The 21,208-nt window shown below is 41.2% G+C and overlaps 2 protein-coding genes across 6 annotated transcripts in view; both read left to right on the forward strand.

Annotated features, from left to right (window-relative positions):
* Positions 1-21,208, forward strand: part of LOC126366497 (tyrosine-protein phosphatase 10D) — a 43,577-nt gene that overhangs the window by 15,733 nt on the left and 6,636 nt on the right. For 2 of the 3 annotated variants that reach the window (XR_007566354.1, XM_050009612.1), the window contains exons 6-21: positions 2,074-2,345; positions 2,999-3,219; positions 4,013-4,143; positions 5,027-5,344; positions 13,116-13,239; positions 13,794-13,978; positions 14,799-14,913; positions 15,582-15,724; positions 16,240-16,390; positions 16,720-16,796; positions 17,290-17,512; positions 17,872-18,077; positions 18,812-19,058; positions 19,547-19,612; positions 19,673-19,704; positions 20,308-20,484. Coding sequence is in view for 2 of the 3 variants with exons in the window: in XM_050009612.1 (XP_049865569.1) it covers positions 2,074-2,345; positions 2,999-3,219; positions 4,013-4,143; positions 5,027-5,344; positions 13,116-13,239; positions 13,794-13,978; positions 14,799-14,913; positions 15,582-15,724; positions 16,240-16,390; positions 16,720-16,796; positions 17,290-17,512; positions 17,872-18,077; positions 18,812-19,058; positions 19,547-19,612; positions 19,673-19,704; positions 20,308-20,484 (2,688 nt within the window). In the remaining variant the exon portion in view is untranslated. Of the gene's footprint in view, positions 1-2,073; positions 2,346-2,998; positions 3,220-4,012; positions 4,144-5,026; positions 5,345-13,115; positions 13,240-13,793; positions 13,979-14,798; positions 14,914-15,581; positions 15,725-16,239; positions 16,391-16,719; positions 16,797-17,289; positions 17,513-17,871; positions 18,078-18,811; positions 19,059-19,546; positions 19,705-20,307; positions 20,485-21,208 lie in introns of all 3 variants that reach the window. The other variant, XM_050009611.1, reaches the window with a different exon arrangement.
* LOC126366537 (uncharacterized) lies at positions 5,530-12,584 on the forward strand. 3 transcript variants are annotated; one of them, XR_007566356.1, is made up of 2 exons: positions 5,530-5,721; positions 12,100-12,584. XR_007566356.1 is itself a non-coding variant. In XM_050009684.1 (2 exons), the coding sequence occupies exons 1-2, from the start codon at positions 7,080-7,082 to the stop codon at positions 12,375-12,377; spliced, it is 657 nt and encodes a 218-aa protein (XP_049865641.1). In that variant the 5' UTR covers positions 6,598-7,079; the 3' UTR covers positions 12,378-12,584. The 3 variants fall into 3 exon arrangements, 1 of the variants encoding a protein (XP_049865641.1); XR_007566357.1 differs by lacking the exon at positions 5,530-5,721 and adding an exon at positions 5,729-5,910; XM_050009684.1 differs by lacking the exon at positions 5,530-5,721 and adding an exon at positions 6,598-7,458.

Consider the following 21,208-nt stretch of genomic DNA (forward strand, 5'->3'; position numbering starts at 1 on the left):
CGTCATACACTATAGTACACCCGAGAGGTTTGCATATAGCGCTTTGTCTGTAGCATTGGTTACAATTGTTGTTTATATTTTTATGTTTTGTTCGAAAAACGAATATGAGATAGATGACAAAGAAAAGTGTTTAACCCATGCGAATTAACGAAATATCCCACATCTAGGTACCTATATGCCTACCAAGAAGGCGTCTAGCTAATAGTACGTACGTACTGGAAATTTAAATAAGGTACTTTAGTCCACAACCAAACGACTCCATTGTAATGATCTATGCGGGATCTGCACGGCAACCGTGATGCGCTTTATATCGGGGACTTCGGCAAATATTAGGCGCAGCGAATGTTATCTACGCGGATAAAAATCGTGCAACCATCCGTCGAAGCCCTCGTTATAATTCGCGCCGCGGACGGCGTGGTTGCCGTTCAGCTCCTGCCTGTTATGAGTTATGAGGTACCTAGCGGTTTAAAAACAGTCTACATATTTATATTTAAATTCATTAAAGTTAAAAAAAGGCTCTGTTGTTTTTTTATGAAGTTGCATACAAGTTACATGTAAACACCCACGTAGGTATTCTTATCATGGCGTAATATCCTTTTACAATATTGTTGACACAATGTATCCTATGTATTCATCCAAACTAATATTATAAATGCAAACATAACTGTCTGTTAGTTAGCTTTTCACGCCTAAACATTGTAAATTATATTCAACAATAGTCCAACCGCAATGTTTTGTTTTAGGTACCACTAACCTGCCTTTATTATGTCTGCACTAGCTAACTTTACCTAAAGTAAATTCTCAAGATGTTTTCCTGTTTACGAGCTAGAGTAAATTCCCGCGCTATTACTAAGTTCATGGAGATTATTTCTTAAGAAGTATAATTGTAAGGCAAAGGATTTTTTGAATTATACAGCCTCAACATTTACTATAGAATACACTACTTAAACTTGTGTTGTCCAAAATCCAAAATTATTTTAATATAAAGAACAAAAAGATAACGAATGTTCGGTTCAGTCATGAGCAGCCGAAAATATACTACTTATAGTTTACTTTTACAAAAACGTTCGCGAATGAAATTAAAACAGTTTGAACTTTTAAAAATATTCACTGTTCACGGATGCACGTGTTTTCATCTAACGCGTGTTAGTCCGGATGCGAACTATTTGTATAATTGATGTCATGTCAATCCCTACCGTTACGAGACTAGGTGGAAATTAAACGTACTATGGAGGTGTTCGTGGATTAATTCTAGATAACATGGTATTAAAGACCCGTGGTCAGGTTTAGCACATTGTTCACCAAGGGTAAAAAATACCAATACCAACAAGGGTGAAGTTTGAGGCCCAAATACGTCCTTTTTCCGAGTGATCCATAGGTTTAAGTAAAAAAAAATATTCGTGTTATGCATCTGTGCAAAGGGTGTCTGCAGTACATGAGTACTCATTAATTTCCGTTTTCGTACAAAGCACAAAATAATTTGCATTTTTTTGCGCCTACATACTCCTGAATTATATATTCAGCATCTTCAGTTCAATTTAAAGTTCCTGCTTCGTCACATCCGGTAAAGCGTGATCATGAACAAGTCATTCCCCTGATTATAAAATTCTGTCTCACTGTTGATTACGACACCTCATATTATGGCATTTTCATTATCATCATGAGTCTTAGTATTACACAAGCTGGTAATATTACTACACTTCATTATTTAATCTTATAGTCATCATAGCCCATAGGTAATCTGGTCGTATTTCCTATAAAAGATTCTACGCCAACCTTGATGTATTATTTCTTTTCCAATTCGGTAAAATCGCCCTTTAAAGTTTTATTCAACTTATAGCTGTATTGTCTCTTTTCGTTGTAAAGACTAGCCAGAGATATTAACATGAGGACACTGTGATTGCAGTTTTAAGGTTTATTATGTAAAAAACTAGAGCATACATAATAATAAATACACGTACTTCAGTCGCAACATGGCGAAGGCTTTTACTTCTGATTAGACTTTATTTAAATGTTCGTCTACGTGCCTGTGTTCGTGTAGTGTATGTCTATATTGTGTATGTGTGCGGTTAGGTGTCTATCGTGCCTCCGGATGCGCGAGACTCGGAGCTCTACGTCGAGAAGGAAGGGGAGCCTCCGGGGCCTGCGCAGGCCGCCTTCAAAGGCTTGGTTCCCGGCCGAGCATACAACATCTCCGTACAAACAGTGTCGGAGCCAGAAATCTCGGCCCCTACTACGGCTCAGTATAGAACTGTGCCCCTGAGGCCCCGAAATGTCACCGTGGACATTTCTACCCTTACGGAAACATCGTTTCGGGTCACCTGGCTACCTCCTCTGGAAGAAAGGTAATGTACTGCTTTCAACGTTGTGTTTATTGCCGATCGCTTTAGTACCTACGCAATATTTGTGAATAGATAATAATAATAAGATGTATGTAATGTTGGACTTGGACCCTCTCTCTACTTATCTATACATCATCGTCGTATAGTGAAAACCACGCGCCTTTTCGAAAAATCCCGATCCGATGTAATTTTAATCAACAATACCTTGATTTTTTTTATTAATTTCAATCTGAGTAAAAATTGAGAGCATAATTTTTTACCTGGATTGAAACTCCATCTCCCTACTTTTTCTACAACTGGGCGACCACGGTGTTGGATTGATACTATCGTGCCTAATGCAAGGTTTTGTTAATAATTATCACATGCGAATGTGATTATTTAAAGAGACGCTTCCGTGGCTTTCGCTAAAGGCGATTATACGTACTAGAACCATAATCGTCGAACAATACTTAGTGATAGTTGGTGGGGATTCAATTAGACAACCATATTGGAAAATAATGTTATTATTATCGTTATTATATGACGTAATTATATCTTATTTATAATTAAACTTTAAATCAAACATCTGATTGTATTCAATCCCTCTTACAAACTTTGAATACTTCATCTTACATTTTATATACCTTTGCTTCTAATTATCAAATATTTACATGCAGTGAGTTCGAGAAATACCAAGTATCGGTAAGCGGCGCAGCGGGCGGCGCAGGCGGCGCTAACAGCGCAGGCGCAAGGAGACTGACCCCGGTGCTGCGCGCTCGGAATGAAACTCCTGCGTGTTCCTTCGACGGCCTGGAGCCCGGGGGGCATTACACCGTTACTGTCAAGACCATGTCTGGCAAGGTCACCTCTTGGCCCGCTCATGCTGATCTTACGCTGAGTAAGTATATTACTATTAAGGTCAATGTGGGTTAGTATTAAGAGTTAGACAAGGTCACCTCCTGGTCTGCGCATGGTGATATTACCCCGAATACCCTGAATAAATATATTATTGTTATAGTCTATTTAAAATTAGAGTGACAAATCTCTCGTCTCTTTCGCATTCAGTGATATACTATATCTCTGTCCCGCTACGTTAAATAAGTTACTTTAGCTACGGTTGCCTTTACGACTCGATTTGATTTTTCCATAAACGTTAATAAAACTTTCAATTCAGTGTGAAGGAAAATACAATGATCTACTTTTGGTTGCCAGATTTTTACCCTCCTCGTGTGTAAAGTGTATTTTGAATCCAGGAAAACTTCAAATGCACGGATACCTCGCCCTGGAACGGAAGGGAGACTATACGGATCCATAACCGCCGTTCACACGCGCATTGCGCAATCTTAACACTGTAGCAGAGACAATTGACCTATTCTGCTGCTCTCTGAGTGAATTCGCAAAAGCCATCATGTTTGTGATATGTTATCAATGATATTATGTAATTTTGTTGTTGTAATAATGTTTAGTGTTTAAGATTGCTTCACTGTCCTATTGGGTGTATACCTGTAATGAGAGTTGTAAGATTGAATAAATAAATAAATTTGGCGATTCAACTAGCGAGAGATTTGATTCTTACAGATCTCCGCTTGTTTCTGCATGTGGTGAACGCTCCATAGGCGCTGTTCATTTATTACGTAAAATGATTTGGGTGCCCGAACCAGTGTAATTTATCTTAACCTTTGTCGACACAGAGCCATTACCGGTACGCGGGTTGAATCGCAGCTACGTGCGCGGCGGCGCGGGCGAGGGAGATGGCGCGGCCGGTGGCGTCGTGTTCGTGTTCTGGATGCCCGCTGACGGCAGCACGCAGGACGAGTACAAAGTACGCACATAACATAAGCTCACTAATATATCCTATGGAGTAGTCAAGAGGTACATCCATCGCAAGATGAACTAAGTACCCACACGTCACCGAACTTTCTGTTAGACGAATTATTGCGTTGACAGCGACTCCCCGAACGGCGATTCCCGCTACAGAGAGTCTCTTTACGGCGAGTGGCTTGACGTCGCGCGATTTTTTTTGTATAGTGCAGTCATGGTACGAAGGCAAGAAACCCAAGATGGAGAGGATGGTTGGGCGAAAGGCAAGAGGGAAACCACAGCCCTATTTTTCCCTAAAAAAGTAGCATGGAAAATGCTGCACCGACAATTGGTGAGCCGTAAATAAAGGTCGAGCCCACAATGTTAGCGAAAAGTGCACTTAAGATAAATTAATAACGCATTGGTGCAAGTCCGATACCAGGGCGCGAACCGGCGCTCTCCATTTGAGAACGACAGTGACAAAATTAAGTAATCCGTTTATTTATAAATATTTATGACGATGTATGGAGAGAGTGAGAGACCAATACAGCACGAGTGAAAGGTCTGGTAAATGCCTCAAGTAAATACATTCGAATGACGTTATGACCACAGAATAGTAATAGTACTAGGGCAAAGAAGGTGCACTATTAAATATCATCTTTTTTAGCATAGTAATAAGGTTTCTTTAACAGCCATATTATGTGCGTATTTCGAACCTAGATTTGCCGTCGTTTCGGATGTTTTCGTAGATTCGCCAGACGTAACGAGAGTAACATTTAACCCTATCTAAATACTCTAAAAACTTACTTTATCACGAGGCAGTATGGTCTGATGACCTTAGCCTGTTTTAACGAATTAAAGAGAGACATATTCCATTTTTTAATCTGACACTTAAACACCCACAGGTATCGTACCACGAAGCGGGTCCGTCGCGAGATGACAGCAACACCTTGACAATTGCTGCCACAAATGTGACTTTAGAATCGCTGCTCCCAGGCCGCAACTACACAGTAACTGTAGCCTCTGTGTCCAGGGGAGTAGAGTCTAATGAGAGTTCTATATGGGTGGCTACACAACCTCTGGCCCCCGTGTTGCATTCAGCAATAGCGACGCAAAAAAGTCTACGATTAGCTTGGAGCTCCGATGTGAACTCTCGACAGGACCACTACAAGTTGAGATACAGACGCGCAAGAATTGATAAACCTGATGAGCCATGGCGTGAAGTAAGTATTGTTTGCTATTTTATGATTTTTATTGATCATTAAAACAATTACATTTTACATAAATAGCAACACAAGGCCATAAAAAGGTACTGTTAATCAAAATACAATAGGGTATTTGACTGTGTCAAAGATACATTATAAAATTCTAATCTGTAAATACAAGCCAGTCCAAGATGATTGTTCACGCACACAATGACAACCGCCCCGCGCCCGCGTCGGTCACCGCCCGCGTCCCCCGCGACACCCGCGATGCCCCCGCGCCGCTCCGCGCCGCCGCCCGCCGCGCCGAGCCGCCATCTTCGATCACTCGCCGATCAACCTTTGCGCGCGACGCGTTACGTCGCGTCCACGCACCACATAAATTTGTATCAATTCACGTAATAAACCAGTGAAAGTCAATCATCGTGAAGCATTTTATTCTGGAATCCCTGCACAATCATGAACTAGCCCCAACAAATGGTCCTTCGAGTCGAATTTCTACCAGCATAGCATACGCAGCGGGGAAAGTCATTCTAAGCAGGCGTTATTGTTCCGGATAAACTTCATCGAGCATCGGTGCAGTCAAAGTTAGTGAGTGAGCGAGCACAAAGGATTTTGGGAAAGGCCAGCCATAACCAGTGAGTTCGTTCCGATTCTATCCTACCTATTGCATTACCTAGTTTCAACATAATTTACAAATACCTATGTGGTGTTTGTCGATCAGTATTATTACGCGTCAAGTGCATTTGGGTTCTTTAAATACCTATTGCACATACCTACGTTAAATTCTTTAATTTTTTTACAAATAGGTACTAGTCCTTTTATTCGGTATCATTATACCTACTTATCTAATACACATTACGATTTGGATTCTCATTCTTAACTTGCATTTAGTTGCCCTGCATTTACTTTATAAAGCGCCATTTTTTATTTTTTTTTTGTTATTTTAACAAACATTCGATGTTGTTATTCATCCCTACCCATTACGATGGCATCATACTCGCACATTTAAGTCTTTATTTGAAGTTTATCTTTCAAGAGGTTTAATATTTTTGCCCGGCAGTGCTGAAAAAAGGGTTATAAGCTATTTGCGAAACAATTACCTACATTTTCTTATCGCATTCCAGTGATTCTGGCGGACGCAGACGCGTCGTCGGTTCGGTGCATTTAGCGGTGCAGACGCCGGGCCGGGCCAACACGCTAGTGCGCCATCGCTGCGCCATTTTGTCGAGTCGGCGGCCGGCGCGACCAGTATTTGCCACGTCCGCGTCGTGCCAGCTGATCGCACTGCTTTCTTGCCCGCTCTGCTCTGCACGCCTTATTATCTTTAAGTTTAGTATATTTCTGTCTTTACGTTTGCGCCTTAAAAACATTTTTTGTTTTCTGTTTTTTTTTTCAATTTATTTTTTTTCAATTGGTATTGTTGTTCAATAACAACAAGAACCTACTTGCACCTTGATTATCAGTTATATTCTCATTGTACGCATCACACATAATTATTTTTCTTCACATGACGGATTATAATCTTCCTCAGTCAATTACTAACACTCTTATTACCTATTTGCGCTTTAAAAAAAAAATTAATTCTTTAAAAGGAAATCAACTTGAGTTTCTGAATGTTATTATAGGTATTTACTACTACTTGGGTAACTTCATTCACGCACTAATAGCATTTTTTTGCGCTACATTACACATACTTACCGTAATATTTTTTATTCTATCATTGCAGCTTTTACCTACCTAAATAGTCATAAACATGACGAGTACGTTGCCAGTACTACGACGAAAACGTAGTTCATATCGATCAAAACTAACTCAATTCATCGCCTATTTAGACGTTATTACCACATGCGAAAAACCTAGTAGCGCACAGCTTAGCGAACTTAATATTAGGTTAACCAAGGTCGAGGAATGGTATAATGAATATGATATATTACAAGTTGAAATAGAAGGTTGCACGGAAATTTCAGATGCGGACTGTGAGAAGGAGTACCAATATCGCGAGAAGTTCGATGCTGAGTACTTCGCGAGCGTCGGCAGAGCGCGAGATTTCGCGAGCAGGTTTGCCTCTCCGCAGCCAGGCAGAGACAACGTGTCGTCGGCAGCCTCCGTGTCTGGTACTGTACTTGCAACAGGTGGGCCAAGCTTGCGATTACCTACGATACATTTGCCTACCTTTTCTGGCCATTACGAAAACTGGCTTGAATTTCATGATACCTTCACGTCACTTATTCATGAGAACGATACTATACCAAAAGTAAACAAATTTCACTATTTGCGATCATCTTTAAAGGACAAAGCTGCAAATGTCATAAGTTGCTTAGATTTCTCTGCACATAATTACGATGTAGCTTGGAAATTATTATGCGAGCGCTACCAAAATGACAAGGTTTTAGTTAGCAATCACATACAAGCGTTATTAGATATCGAACCGATAGCTAAAGAGTCATCGGTTGCTTTACGTAATTTGGTCGACATTATTAATAAAAATATAAGGTCACTTAAAACACTCAATGTTGACACCAAAAACTGGGATATATTAATTGTTCACATGGCTTCTGGCAAACTTGATCAAGTTACTAATCGTAAATGGAAAGAACATACCAATGATCTTGAAAAAATGCCTACTTTGGATGTTTTTACTAAGTTCATTAACAATCGCGCGGAATTGCTAGAAACCATGGTGGATCAGGGTCAGAATAGACGTAGGCATAGCGAGCCTGCAGGTGCTCGGCCGCGTACATTTATCGTTAATGAAAACTCAAATACACAAAGACAATATTCATGTCCTTTGTGTAAACAAAACCATCCTATTTACCAGTGTACAAAATTCAAGCTCTTATCTATTCAAGAAAAAAACCATAAAATCAAACAATTGAAATTATGCTCCAATTGTTTACGTCAAGGACATGAGGTAAAACGGTGTAGATTTGGTCCGTGCAGAATCTGTACTAAGTATCACAACACGTTACTCCACACCAATGAGACGACGCATACTGCTTCCGAGCAGCCTTCCACCTCTGCCCGCCCTGCTACGTCTGCGAACAATAACTGCGTCGTACTAGCTGCGCAGGAGGACGCCAGCTCTGAAACAGAATCAATATGTGAGGACCAATCAATACCAAATGATATTGTTTTATCATCTACTCACCGTAGTAGCGTTCTCCTCTCCACGGCACTTGTTAGCGTTGTCGACACTGATGGTAAACTACATAAAGTGCGCGCTTTACTAGACAATGGGAGCACGTCTAACTTTATAACTGAAAGGTTAAGAAATAAGTTGAAACTTCCTATTTACTCGACGTCGACTACGGTCGAAGGTTTGAGTCGTGAATCAATTCGCATTCATAAACGTTCTGATATTACTTTATCGTCACGAACTGAAAAATACACAACAAACATTAGTTGCTTTATTATTCCACAAATAACACAAATGTTACCTATGACTTACTTTGATATTGAACCATTAAATATACCTAAAAATATCACATTAGCTGACCCAACATTCAATTCACCGTCTGAGATCGACATGTTGCTCAGCGCTGAAGTATTCTGGAATATTCTAGGTACTGAACGCATATCATTAGGCAAAAATATGCCGGTGCTCAGTAACACCAAGCTCGGCTGGTTGGTGTCAGGTTCATTTCATACTTGTAACCATAAACAATCACCCGTTAATACAGTCCATTGCCATTTCATTAATGAAGTCAATGTACAAAATCAACTTGATACATTTTTCGAGTTAGAATCTGTTCCGTTTCCTCGCAAAACTACTAAGGAAGAGCACGAGTGCGAACAACATTTTGTCGCTACAACTAAACGTCAAGACGACGGTCGCTTTATAGTTCAGATTCCTTTAAAACAGACGCCCGCAACGTTAGGTAATTCTTACGATCAAGCATTAAACCGTTTCCTATCGTTGGAACGTAAATTTAAACGTTTCCCATTGTTCAAACAACAATATAATGATTTTATACGTGAGTACATTGACCTCGGCCATATGTCATTGACTAACACTGATAATATTAATGAAAACCCTACTTACACAGTTCCCCACCACGGTGTTGTACGAGAGTCCAGTCTTACCACCAAACTGAGAGTGGTATTTGACGCCTCAGCTAAAACTACTTCAGGTATATCCTTCAATGACATTCAGAGTGTAGGTCCAACTGTTCAAGATGACTTAATTAATATTCTTATTCGTTTCCGTCAACATAAGTACGTAGTCACCTCTGATTGTGAAAAAATGTACCGCTGTGTACTTGTAGCAGAACATCAGCGATGCTTACAACAGATATTGTGGCGGTTCGAACCCACACAAGAAATAAAAATATATGATTTAAATACTGTCACTTACGGCACTGCATCGGCTCCGTATCTTGCTACGCGCTGCCTTGTCCAATTGGGACAAGAGTGTGATGACCCGTTAGTACGTGAAACAATATTACATGATTTTTACATTGATGATTACATCAGCGGACACGACTCCGAGTCAACTCTTATTCACATAATTAAGGGTGTAATTGATCAACTTAAGCAAGGACAATTTTATTTAAGAAAATGGCGTTCAAATATTCCGCATATCTTGGAAAATATTCAAAATGATAATAATGATGACAATTTGCTCAAACTAATAAATGACGATGAAGCCAAAACATTAGGCTTGCGATGGGCTTGTAGGTCTGATATGTTATCATTTTCGGTTAATGTTGAGTCATCAAATGAGAAGGTTAGTAAGCGATCGATCTTGTCTACAATAGGACAGATTTTTGATCCATTAGGTCTTATTAACCCGTGTATTTTACAAGGTAAAATCATTCTTCAAAAACTTTGGGTTTCGAAGGTTTCATGGGACGAATGTGTACCCGATTCTATAGAAAAAGATTGGTCAACATTCTTAAGTTCTCTTTCTCAATTAAACAACATTGTTGTTCCACGACATATAATATGTACTTCTCCAAAGGGTATTGAACTTCATACTTTTTGCGACGCATCTCTTCATGCTTATAGTGCGTGTGTATACTTACGTAGCATTTCCCTAGATGGCAGCATCACTGTTCATCTGGTCATGGCAAAGAGCAAGGTTGCCCCACTAAAGGGTATGACAACACCCCGATTAGAGCTTTGTGGAGCATTGTTGGCAGTTCGATTGGCAATAAAGGTGAAAACTGCTTTAAGAATCAAAATTGACAACTGTTATTTTTGGTGTGACTCAACAATTGTTTTGGGTTGGATAAGGGCCCCTAAAGCATCTTTAAAATCATTTGTATTGCATCGTATTAACGAAATCTCAGATGTCACCCTTCCCGAAGATTGGATGTACGTACCCACAAAGTTAAATCCCGCTGACATCGGTTCGAGAGGTTGTAATCCCATTCATCTACTTAATTGTAATCTTTGGTTCGCTGGGCCCACATTTCTATTACATACTAATTCTGACTGGCCAACTCAACCAAAGCACATGCTCACTGCTTTACCTGAAACGAAAGCCACACAAACTTGTCATCTATCTAGTGAGGAAACTAATTATACAGATAAATTCTCTGATTTCAGCAAACTACAACGCGTGACAGCTTATATACTGAGATTCATACACAACTGTCGTCATCCCTCTGCAAAACGTACTGGATTTTTAAAAATACCGGAATTAACTTTTTCTACAATTGCTTTATGCAAAATAGTTCAATTAACTGTATTCTACAATGAGCATAAAATGTTACATAAACAAAAACACTTACCTGCTAAAAATAAACTGTTGAATTTAAATCCATTTTTGTCCGATGAAGGTGTCATTCGCGTGGGAGGTAGGCTTTCTAACTCTAATTACGATTATGATACAAAGCACCCAATTTTACTTCACGCATCTCATCACATAACGCAGCTCTTATTCCGACATTTTCACAAAATATTAATGCATTCAGGTCCTCAACTACTACTTTCTGTATTAAGACATAAATACTGGACCATAGGTGGTCGTAATCTGGCTAGAAAGATAACTCATGAATGCCATACTTGTTGTAGGCACACTGGTAAGTCTATTCAGCCTATAATGGCCAATTTACCTACTGAACGACTTCACTCAGACTTTCCATTTTCTAGCACTGCCGTTGACTACGCCGGCCCTATTATCATAGCGGACAGAAAAGGTAGAGGTTGCAAATTGGTAAAATCGTATATTTGTATCTTTGTCTGCCTGGCTGTAAGAGCAGTTCACATTGAGCTAGTTACCGACTTAAGCACGGAGGCTTTTTTAGCCGCACTTAATAGATTTACGGCTCGTAGAGGTAAACCTGTTAATATATACTCGGATAATGGTACTAATTTTCTTGGTGCTTACAATGAGATGTCAAAGTTTCTTAAGGCCAAATGTAACGACATAAGTTCATATGCATCAGAGCGGGCAATTAACTTTAAATTCTCACCTGCTTATAGCCCTCATTTCAACGGCTTGGCTGAAAGTTCGGTCAAATCTATTAAGCATCATCTTAAAAGAGTCCTTTCATTAGCGCATTTGACATATGAGGAAATGAACACAGTCCTCGTTCAAATAGAGGGAATTCTCAATTCACGCCCGTTGACTCCGTTATCGTCGGATCCTAATGATCTCATTCCCTTGACTCCATCTCACTTCTTAATCGGACGAACCCTAACTATGCTGCCTCATCCACAGATCGACCTAGAGAGAGAAGCTCGAATCTGCACATTGTCTCGTTATAAAAGAACAATGGCACTGACTGCACACTTCTGGAATCGATATTATAAAGAATATATTTCAGAGCTACAAAAAAGAACCAAATGGCAGCATAACAAAGGAGAGCTACTAGTCGGCGACATGGTCCTCGTGAAGGACGATCGCCTTCCGCCTAACCGCTGGCTGCTGGGAAGAGTCACCTGCCTACACCCCGGACCTGACGGCATCTCACGCGTCGCTGACGTCACCACTGCGACCGGAAGCATTCGGAGAGCTTACAACCGGCTGTGCCCCCTACCAGCACATGAACCATCTTTGGAACAGGATGTTCCAACCCCGGGAGCCTGTTCACGCACACAATGACAACCGCCCCGCGCCCGCGTCGGTCACCGCCCGCGTCCCCCGCGACACCCGCGATGCCCCCGCGCCGCTCCGCGCCGCCGCCCGCCGCGCCGAGCCGCCATCTTCGATCACTCGCCGATCAACCTTTGCGCGCGACGCGTTACGTCGCGTCCACGCACCACATAAATTTGTATCAATTCACGTAATAAACCAGTGAAAGTCAATCATCGTGAAGCATTTTATTCTGGAATCCCTGCACAATCATGAACTAGCCCCAACAATGATCAAAAATCAATTTCATTTTACTTATCGACTTATTTTCGAAAATTTATGAATTAAGTAACAATGAGTACGACGTTTGACCGCTTTTATTGATGACGTCACAGGACAGTATTTCCATACTAACTCCAAAGAAAACTTTCGTTTTGACGTTTTGTTAAAAGCGTCTCATCATCTTAACTAGGGTGTCAAGTGGCCTACACACTATTAGGTAGTTAGTGTTAGTGCTGATTTTCGCAGACATAAGATAAACAGGTAGTGGTATTGCACACAACAACTTAATTTTAATTTAGTGTGAGCGTTCTAAAAATAGGTTTAACTCTGTCTGGCAGTCGTCGTAAGTAAAGGACGGCAGTATTTTTAGAGCTATCAGTCTAAAATAAAATTCAATTTTATCTGCCAGAATTGGCAGCAATATTTACTTTATACTTTTTTTAGGATAAGTAAACGTGCATTTAATCCCCTATTTCGTAATTACAGCTGGTAACTCGTTACACAAACACCACTTTAGATGGTTTGTTCCCGGGAGCAGTGTACGAAATTCAGTTGTGTGCAGTCAGTCATGGGTTGAGCAGTGAATGGCACACGGTCAAAAAACCAGTCCGTAAGTACATGCTACAATGTTAAGATTATCTATATCTTTATGGTATTTTTTCTTTGCTGTATTCAAGTGATTGGACCAATATAACATTATCATCATGATCATGTAAAGGGTGACCATAATTTAGTTTGCTGCTGAAATAAAGAGCTTTCCTACAATAAATAGTACGAGCATAAAAATATTATATTTAACATCCTTGATATATACCGTGGCCCCGTCACAATAGAACAAATAAGGTCGATTTTCCTGTCACCGGTGTTGGGTTACCTTACCTTATCTAACTTGTTGCTCTGCGGATTTAATGGTTATCGCGGAAGTGTGTTATGTGTGTCATCATCACTAATTTAAGAGCCACGCTCTTGTCGGTGTAGCATTCTCCGTTTTTTCTATCAAATGACAATTCTTTCACTTCCTTATAATGTAAGCTCTCATGTAAGCTCTTCTTGGTCTTCCCCTTCCTCTCTTTCCTTGTAGCTTCCCTTCTATGATGTTTTATGTTGGTTATTTATTTTAATGATTGAGTTTTTAACCAAAGACCCTTTAACCTTTCCTGCCAGGTCCCCTGCCAGCGACATGGCTAAACGTGGAGCGCGCAACATCAAACTCGGTGACAGTGAGTTGGCGTGGCCCGGACGAGCCGGCAGCCATCGGCGAATTCCTGCTGAGATACCGCACCATGGGCTCTGCTCCATCAGCGTGGCAACGAGCTGACCCGCTGTCGCCCACTGCTAATAAAACTGAGGTATTTTTAACTGACGTATATTGAAATGAGGTATATTATTTTAATTATATGTGGGATGTTTGAAAGCGTAGGTAAAAGAGTAAGATAATATAAGATGAACGAATAAGAGAGAGACAGGTACGTGAGACAGAGATGCAAGATACATGTGTGAAAGAGATAAGATATGAGTGAAGACGTATAATATTCGGTTGAACAGAGTGGAAGAAAGGAAGAATGGAAAGAAAGGGGTGGAAGAGGGATGGAGGACGACGTGGATGCGCGTCGTAAAGGTTTTTTCTCTAATTCGAATATTAAGATTTTCTATTCTGTGCTGTGTAAAATCATTTTAAGTGGGTTATGAACACTGCAGTGTTTACTTTCTCGCTCCCTTCCTCATATGTTATTTATTTACACATAATGCGCTGTTGGTAAGACATTATATACAAAGTAGGTATACTAAATAAACAGTAAAAAGGTAAAATAAGACTTTAAAACAATGGAAAATATGTCCGGAAAAATTACAAAATTAAGTTAAAAAGTAAACTACGACAAGGAACTTGTTCATTTTTCAGTTTAATTAGTAACTACTGTATGCTGTCTTTGCCGCAACCGGCTAGATTGCGCGATTATTCTTTACCTAGATAGAATAGTTGTAACGCGTAATGAGTTGCAATGCTACTCGTTATAGGCTACAACTTATTGAAGAATGTTGATATTACTCGGGTTAACTGAATTTCTTCGTCTGTAGTTATATGCGAAGCGCTACGGAAAATATCTTGGCTCGCCTATATCATATAGTTAGGTTTGGATGTTATACTCATAATAAAATGGGTGTTTTCAGATCGTGAACATGACACATGGCGAGCATTACATCATCCAACTGGACACTGTGAGCGAGGCCGCGGCCGGGGAGAGTGTCGACAGCGGGTTGCCACTGCAAGCTGATCACACCGTTCGTAAGTGAAATGTATTCAGATTGATAAGTGGAACGTTTTCAGGGGGGTTAAAATGGCCACATAGAAACAATTCATCTAAGAAATCAATATTGCTATTTGACATTTGTTTGCAATGCGCACTTACTTTTATATGCGCAAATGTCAAATTGCAATATTGATTTCTTAGATGAATTGCTTCGATGTGGCCTTTTTCATGTGAAGTGTGGGACTAGTTTCATGGCGCGTGCTGTAGACTCTGATTTACCTTTTATGCTAACGTCACGTTGACGTCACGTAATAAATAGCTCTAGTAGGGTTTTTGGCCTGGTTGCTGAAGATCTTTAAGCCAACACAGCTCGAAATAACTTTACTTCGAAGATATTGCCAATTCGATACGGTCACCACTTACGACGTTGATCTAACAGAAAGCTCAGATGAAGCGTGGGTGCTCAGTTTATCTTGCGATGGATGTACCTTTGACTCGCCCAGTTGGAAATTTAGTCGTAATCGTATTATATATTGTTATAAGGTCACGACTATATCCCAATTGGAATAGACAGATACATTTATCACAAAATGAACTAGGTACACACCTGACCCAGCTTTATGTTAGACCAACGTGATGGTGGTGAGCCGTATAGTCGTGTCGTGTTCAATTATTTCTAAAAAATCTCTATTATTGTCACCAGGACCGAACCCAGTTTCGAACGTAGCCCAGCTAGTAGACACCCGCAACATGACATTGGAGTGGCCCCGGCCAGCGGGCCGCGTGGAGTGGTACGCGCTGCGCTGGTGGCCGCGCCCCGGCGAGCTGGACCCTACTGACACTGAGGTTTGTATTACCCAAGCGAATTTAATAAACTTCTCACAGCAAGAGGGTTGCATGCCGGTGAGTTGTCAAGTCAATTTGAAGGAGTTATATTCGCAACATACACACGGTACGCTGGTAGCTGCACCCCCGGAAGCGCAGTTTGATCATACTGTTACTGTGTTTTATGCTGTACAAGCGAATTAACTCGTCGCATATAGAGATGTAAACCAATGACGTGCGTAATTGATTTGGAGTTATACAACCAAGGTGAATCAATGCAAAGCACGTGTCAATCAACTGATATATATTGGCTCAGCAACGTGGCTAAATTCGCCTTAATAAGATAATTGAGGACGTCTTCAAGAAAGACCAGGTTAGAAGTGCTCTAAATCTACCTAGCATGTATGGAGACTTACGAGGGCATAAAAAAAGAAACCGGTGTGTCTGAAACAGAATCCAATCAAGTGAAATTTCATGGCCTCTGAAACTACTACTACGAAAAATAGGCGTAATTTTGTGTACATGTAATTTTGCAGGTAGTAGAACGCAATCTAACAGCGCCATCTGGCGGGCGCACTGTGCGAGCGTTATTAGAAAACCTCCAGCCTGGCGTGGGCTACACCGTGTCCATTGCCGCCGTCTCCTACAACCTCACGTCTGACGTCTTCACTATGGACACTCGTACACGTGAGTATTGTACAAAAGACAAATATATTATATATGTACGTAAAAAATGCGAAATCAGCTTATTTCTCTGATCGACAGCGCTGTACCGCGCTTTAGGTGCGACAGACGTGCGGGGGGAGGGAAAGTGACTCCATGGATTCAAGTGCAGCATTATTTAAACTGTATAACAGACAGTTTAAATGTTGCTGATATATGTCCGACAAAGACAGCACGATTTAATAAAGCGTACAACAGACAGGGATAGATAGAGTTCAAATAATGCGAACGATAGAAAATTATTGTGGTGTTGAGATGGAATATTAATTTAATGTACATTTCGTTCGTTACAGGTCCAATGATCACATCGGAAATGAATATAGTAAACGAATCTGGTGACTATGAGAACGACACACAACCATTTATCAAGGTGAGTAATGGTGCACGTGATAGTTTGGAAGCTGTCTTCAGGCGCGAGTGATAATATAATTCGATTGAGGACAAGACACATAAATCCGTTCTATTTGTTTATTTACGGCGTTGCGGGCGCTTCTACCAATACTTCAACTTAAACTTGGTGTTAAGTAAATCTTGACCACGAAATCTGACTTTGATTTCTATGTTGGTCAATTTGAAAAGAACTGTTTACATTAAGCACTAATAAGTAATTAAATCCTTGCATCTCTATCTATCTATCTATATCAGCCTAAATTCATCCAATTTCGGACGTAGGCCTCTTCCATGTTTTTCCACTTCCGACGATCCTGGGCTATCGACATCCAGCCATATCCTGCGTGCCGCACAATGTCGTACTTCCATCTCATTGGTGGTCTTCCTCTCGGTCTTGTGAATGCTCGTGGGCGCCACTCCAACAATCTCCGGGTCCATCTTTCTTCGCTCATTCATTTCCTTGCATCTAACAGGTGCTATATACCCGAACACCAAGCGCAGCGTCACGCTTCGACTCGTACCGGTTCCAACTGGAGGGTGAAGGCGAGAAGCCTCGCAAGCTGATCCGGCCGGCCAACGCCACGGAACAGCGCGTTGAGTTCCGTGACCTGGTGCCCGGCCGCCTCTACAACGTCACCATGTGGACGCTCTCCAGGAACGTCAGCTCGCACCCAGTTCAGCGACAGGCTCGCCTCTGTAAGTACTACTAGGTCTGAGCACGCCCGCCTCTGTAAGTAGTAATAGTTCGGCGACCTTGTGGGTCGTCTACGTCATCACGTAGACGCTCTCCAGGAAAGTCAGCTCGTTCCTCGTGCAGGCCCACCTCTGTGAGTAATACTAGTTCAGCGACCTGGTGCCACCCCGCCTCTACCACGTCACCATGTGGACGGTATGTTGTCCAGTCCAAAATTTATAATTGTCAGCGCTATCGGCATGAATTCATACGGAATTCCCATCAACAAAAAAAGCTTTCAGTTTTCCCAAATTCCATATGGGGGAGACGTTCCAGTTCCCTTTCATCCACATTTAGCATCTAAAACTCAATTCGTTTGCAGTCCCGCGCCCAATCACACAGCTGAACGCTACGGAAATCGGCGCCCGTGAGATCTCGCTCGCCTGGGACAAGCCTGTGGGCGACTACACAGACTTTGAGATCCAGTACCTGACGTCAGCAGACAGACTAGCCAATCGCTCCACTAAAGCCACGCATGTCACCATCACTGGACTGCGGCCGCATACGCTGTATACATTTACCGTTGTGGTATGAGATTTGTATATTTTTATTAGTGCATTAAGTTTGTCCTGCTGGACTGGGAGTAAATAAAAAAAAAGAACACGCTCATCTGCTTATCATCCGTCCATATAGAAGTTAACTGGGTCGTGTAAGTTCAAGATAAAGTATGAAATTCTGATTACTAAGTAAAAACAGGTTTAAAACTAGCGAGAAACATTTTCTATTTCCTTATTTATTAATTTTAATCAAGAGAAACGTAATAATAAGACCGACCTTTTATCATGTTTTTCTATGATGTCACAGTGTGCTTTTTCATACAAATTCCATATTAAGTTCGTGTTTTGACGTCTAGTAAAAAGTAATTGATTTGACTAGTTGGAAACTAGCTTATTAATGGATTATGCCAACATGGTGGATTAATGAACGATAGGTTAGTAATTTGTCTGACATACGATCTACGACAGGTTACTAAAGATGAATGGTGCAAAACCAAATATGGCCACAAGTTTTCTTTTGCTGTCTTCTGGTTATGCCCATCGTGAGATAAATCATTGGTTCATTAGAATTTAGAAATCATAATCATAAATCAGAATCACTTATTCAACGTAATTATCTTCGATAAACTTGTTGAAGGTCAATGTAACATTTTTGAATTTACGTCATTTCGCAAGGTGTTATGGCTGAGGAGAAGAAATGACATTGATCTTTGAAATGGTTGAGACGAACAGCCTTGTATAATTGAAGTATCTTCTGTTCTCTAGGCACGTTCAGGTACACCAGCATCCATCCTCACCCATTCATCGGCGCACTCCGCGGCATTCTACACCCGAGAGGCGCCACCAGCCGCGCCTACTAAGTTCCAACCTTCTGATGCTAAGCCCAATGAACTCACATTCGATTGGGAACTACCTCCATCGGAACGCAACGGGGTGCTAAGACGGTATATCATTGAGTACGCACCTCAAGGCGATCCGAAGAATGTGAAGACTCAAGAGTTTTCGGCTGATGGTAAGTGCGTTGTAGAATCGTTTTAAAAGGTCTTTTATTTCCTTACTCTGTTATAGAAGACTAAGTGGACTAAGAGGATTATTTGCTGGATTTCAATGGAGCACCGTATATATGTAGAGTGCTAGGTCCTTTTAGAAACCCCGCTTTGCTCTTAAAAACCCGTATAGCTGATTTGGGAAAAATATAGGACGTAGAGGCAGGAGCAAACCCAGGAAGTGGAGGGATAACCTAGATACTTCGAGATAGAATGGAAACAAGTCACTCAGGATAGAAAACACTGGAAACTTTGAGGAAATCTTAGCTCAGTAGTCGGACAACACAGATTAGGAGAAAATATAACGATCCGCTACTTTCTGTGATCCCGAAATGGGTTCTGCTTTTTACTGAACCCAGTAAGGATTCTGTTTGTTAATGATAAAAAATAGTGATAGATTGTAATTTAGTGACTAACAAGAGTAATAACTAATAAGTTTACCCTCCCCCCGCAGCGACGTCTGGCACAGTGTCGGGGCTGACGCCGGGCGGCACGTACGAGTTCCGCCTGCGCGGCGAGACGGGCGCGGGCGCGGGCGCGGCGGCGCACTGGACGCAGCACATGGGCATCGGCGCGCCGCCGCGCCCGCCGCCCTCCGCGCTGCCCACGCCGGTACGGTGGACTCTACTCATTGCTACCACTGACATCCTATAAACAAATACACTCACATTCGCTAAGAAGTTTTTCTAAAAGAAAAAACGTCAGAACCGTGTTGTAAATACGTATTAAGTTATGTAGATAGTAGTATAAGTTCGTTCCCTCAAATTAAGATGTTACGGCTGTTCAAATAAAGTGCAATATCAGTTGTACAGTGTCGTGACACGCCGTCGCTTGTGACAAGATGCGTCCCAGGCACTTTTTATAGAGTTTGTTTGTCTATTTGTTATACGAGGTCTACGATTGCAACACGCTGTTATTCGCTTCACTTATTACTAATTCTCAGGCCTTGTCCATCTTGTCAGATGATTTAAGCAACATCTGCATAACACAAAAACAACGCCGCTTATGGTTTTTGTTCTGGGACATTTGAGAATTACTGTAGATTTAACCATCTGTTTTTTGTATTATGCAAAGAAACCAGGATTTAAATCTCAGTTTAGAAATAAATACATTTCCCAAATCTTTGTTTTTGTTTGTGTCAAATTTAAAGAAGCTGTTATTAAGCAGATTTCTAAGATATAACAAAGTGAAATGTACCAAGAATGACATTTGCAGGTCCGTCGCACGGCAAGCACGATAGCCGTTACATTCCGCGGCGATTACTTCTCGTTCGCGAACGGCAATGTGACGGCATACACATTGGTGCTAGGGGAGGAGCCACGTAACGATACCCCGGCCCGTTTGCCGTCCTGGCGTGATGTGCGGAGGTTGCCGGTCTGGCCGCCTTATCAGGTAACATTATGTTTATACAGGGTGTAAGTGACATCGTAATGAATACTGAGGGGGATGATTCAGACCATGACTCTGAGTTAATATCAATTGGAATTTTCCGTGTAAGTACATTCAGGTAGCCATACAAGTAGGTATGGGTGTTAGTGACACCGTAACGAGTACTGAGGAATATTATTCAGACCATGATTTTGAGTTGATGTCAAGTGGAATTTCCTGTCGGAAAATTCATGTCAATTTTTGTTTTTACAAAAATATTCACCACCTCACACACGTCGTCGCACACTATTCGCCATTCACCCCCTTCCTTCTCCTCCTCCCCCTCTCATGCCATCTCACTCACTTGATATCAACACAGAATCATGGTCTGAATCATCCCTCAAAGTTTTCGTTACGATGTCACTAACACCTTGTATATTGCACGTTGGTGCAAGAAACGCCGCGCAATGACACCCCGGCCGGGCGGCCGCTTACCTTGCTGCGCAGATTACCCGTCTATCCATCTTGTCATACCTTGAATTAATTTTGATAATAGTGGAAAAAGCGAAAGTGATGTGTCGGCATCGTATATATGAATTTTTTTCACTAGTATTTAATTTAAAATATTGAGTAAAATAATTTAGAAAGTGCTGCATTGATTATCATCCGAAACATATTGTAGGAGTCGACTGTTGCAAACTACATAAGTAAAATCAATGTGATGTTTGAATCCTTGTGTCCTAGAAAG

Source organism: Pectinophora gossypiella, chromosome 4, assembly GCF_024362695.1.
Source record: "Pectinophora gossypiella chromosome 4, ilPecGoss1.1, whole genome shotgun sequence".
Taxonomy (NCBI): domain Eukaryota; kingdom Metazoa; phylum Arthropoda; class Insecta; order Lepidoptera; family Gelechiidae; genus Pectinophora; species Pectinophora gossypiella.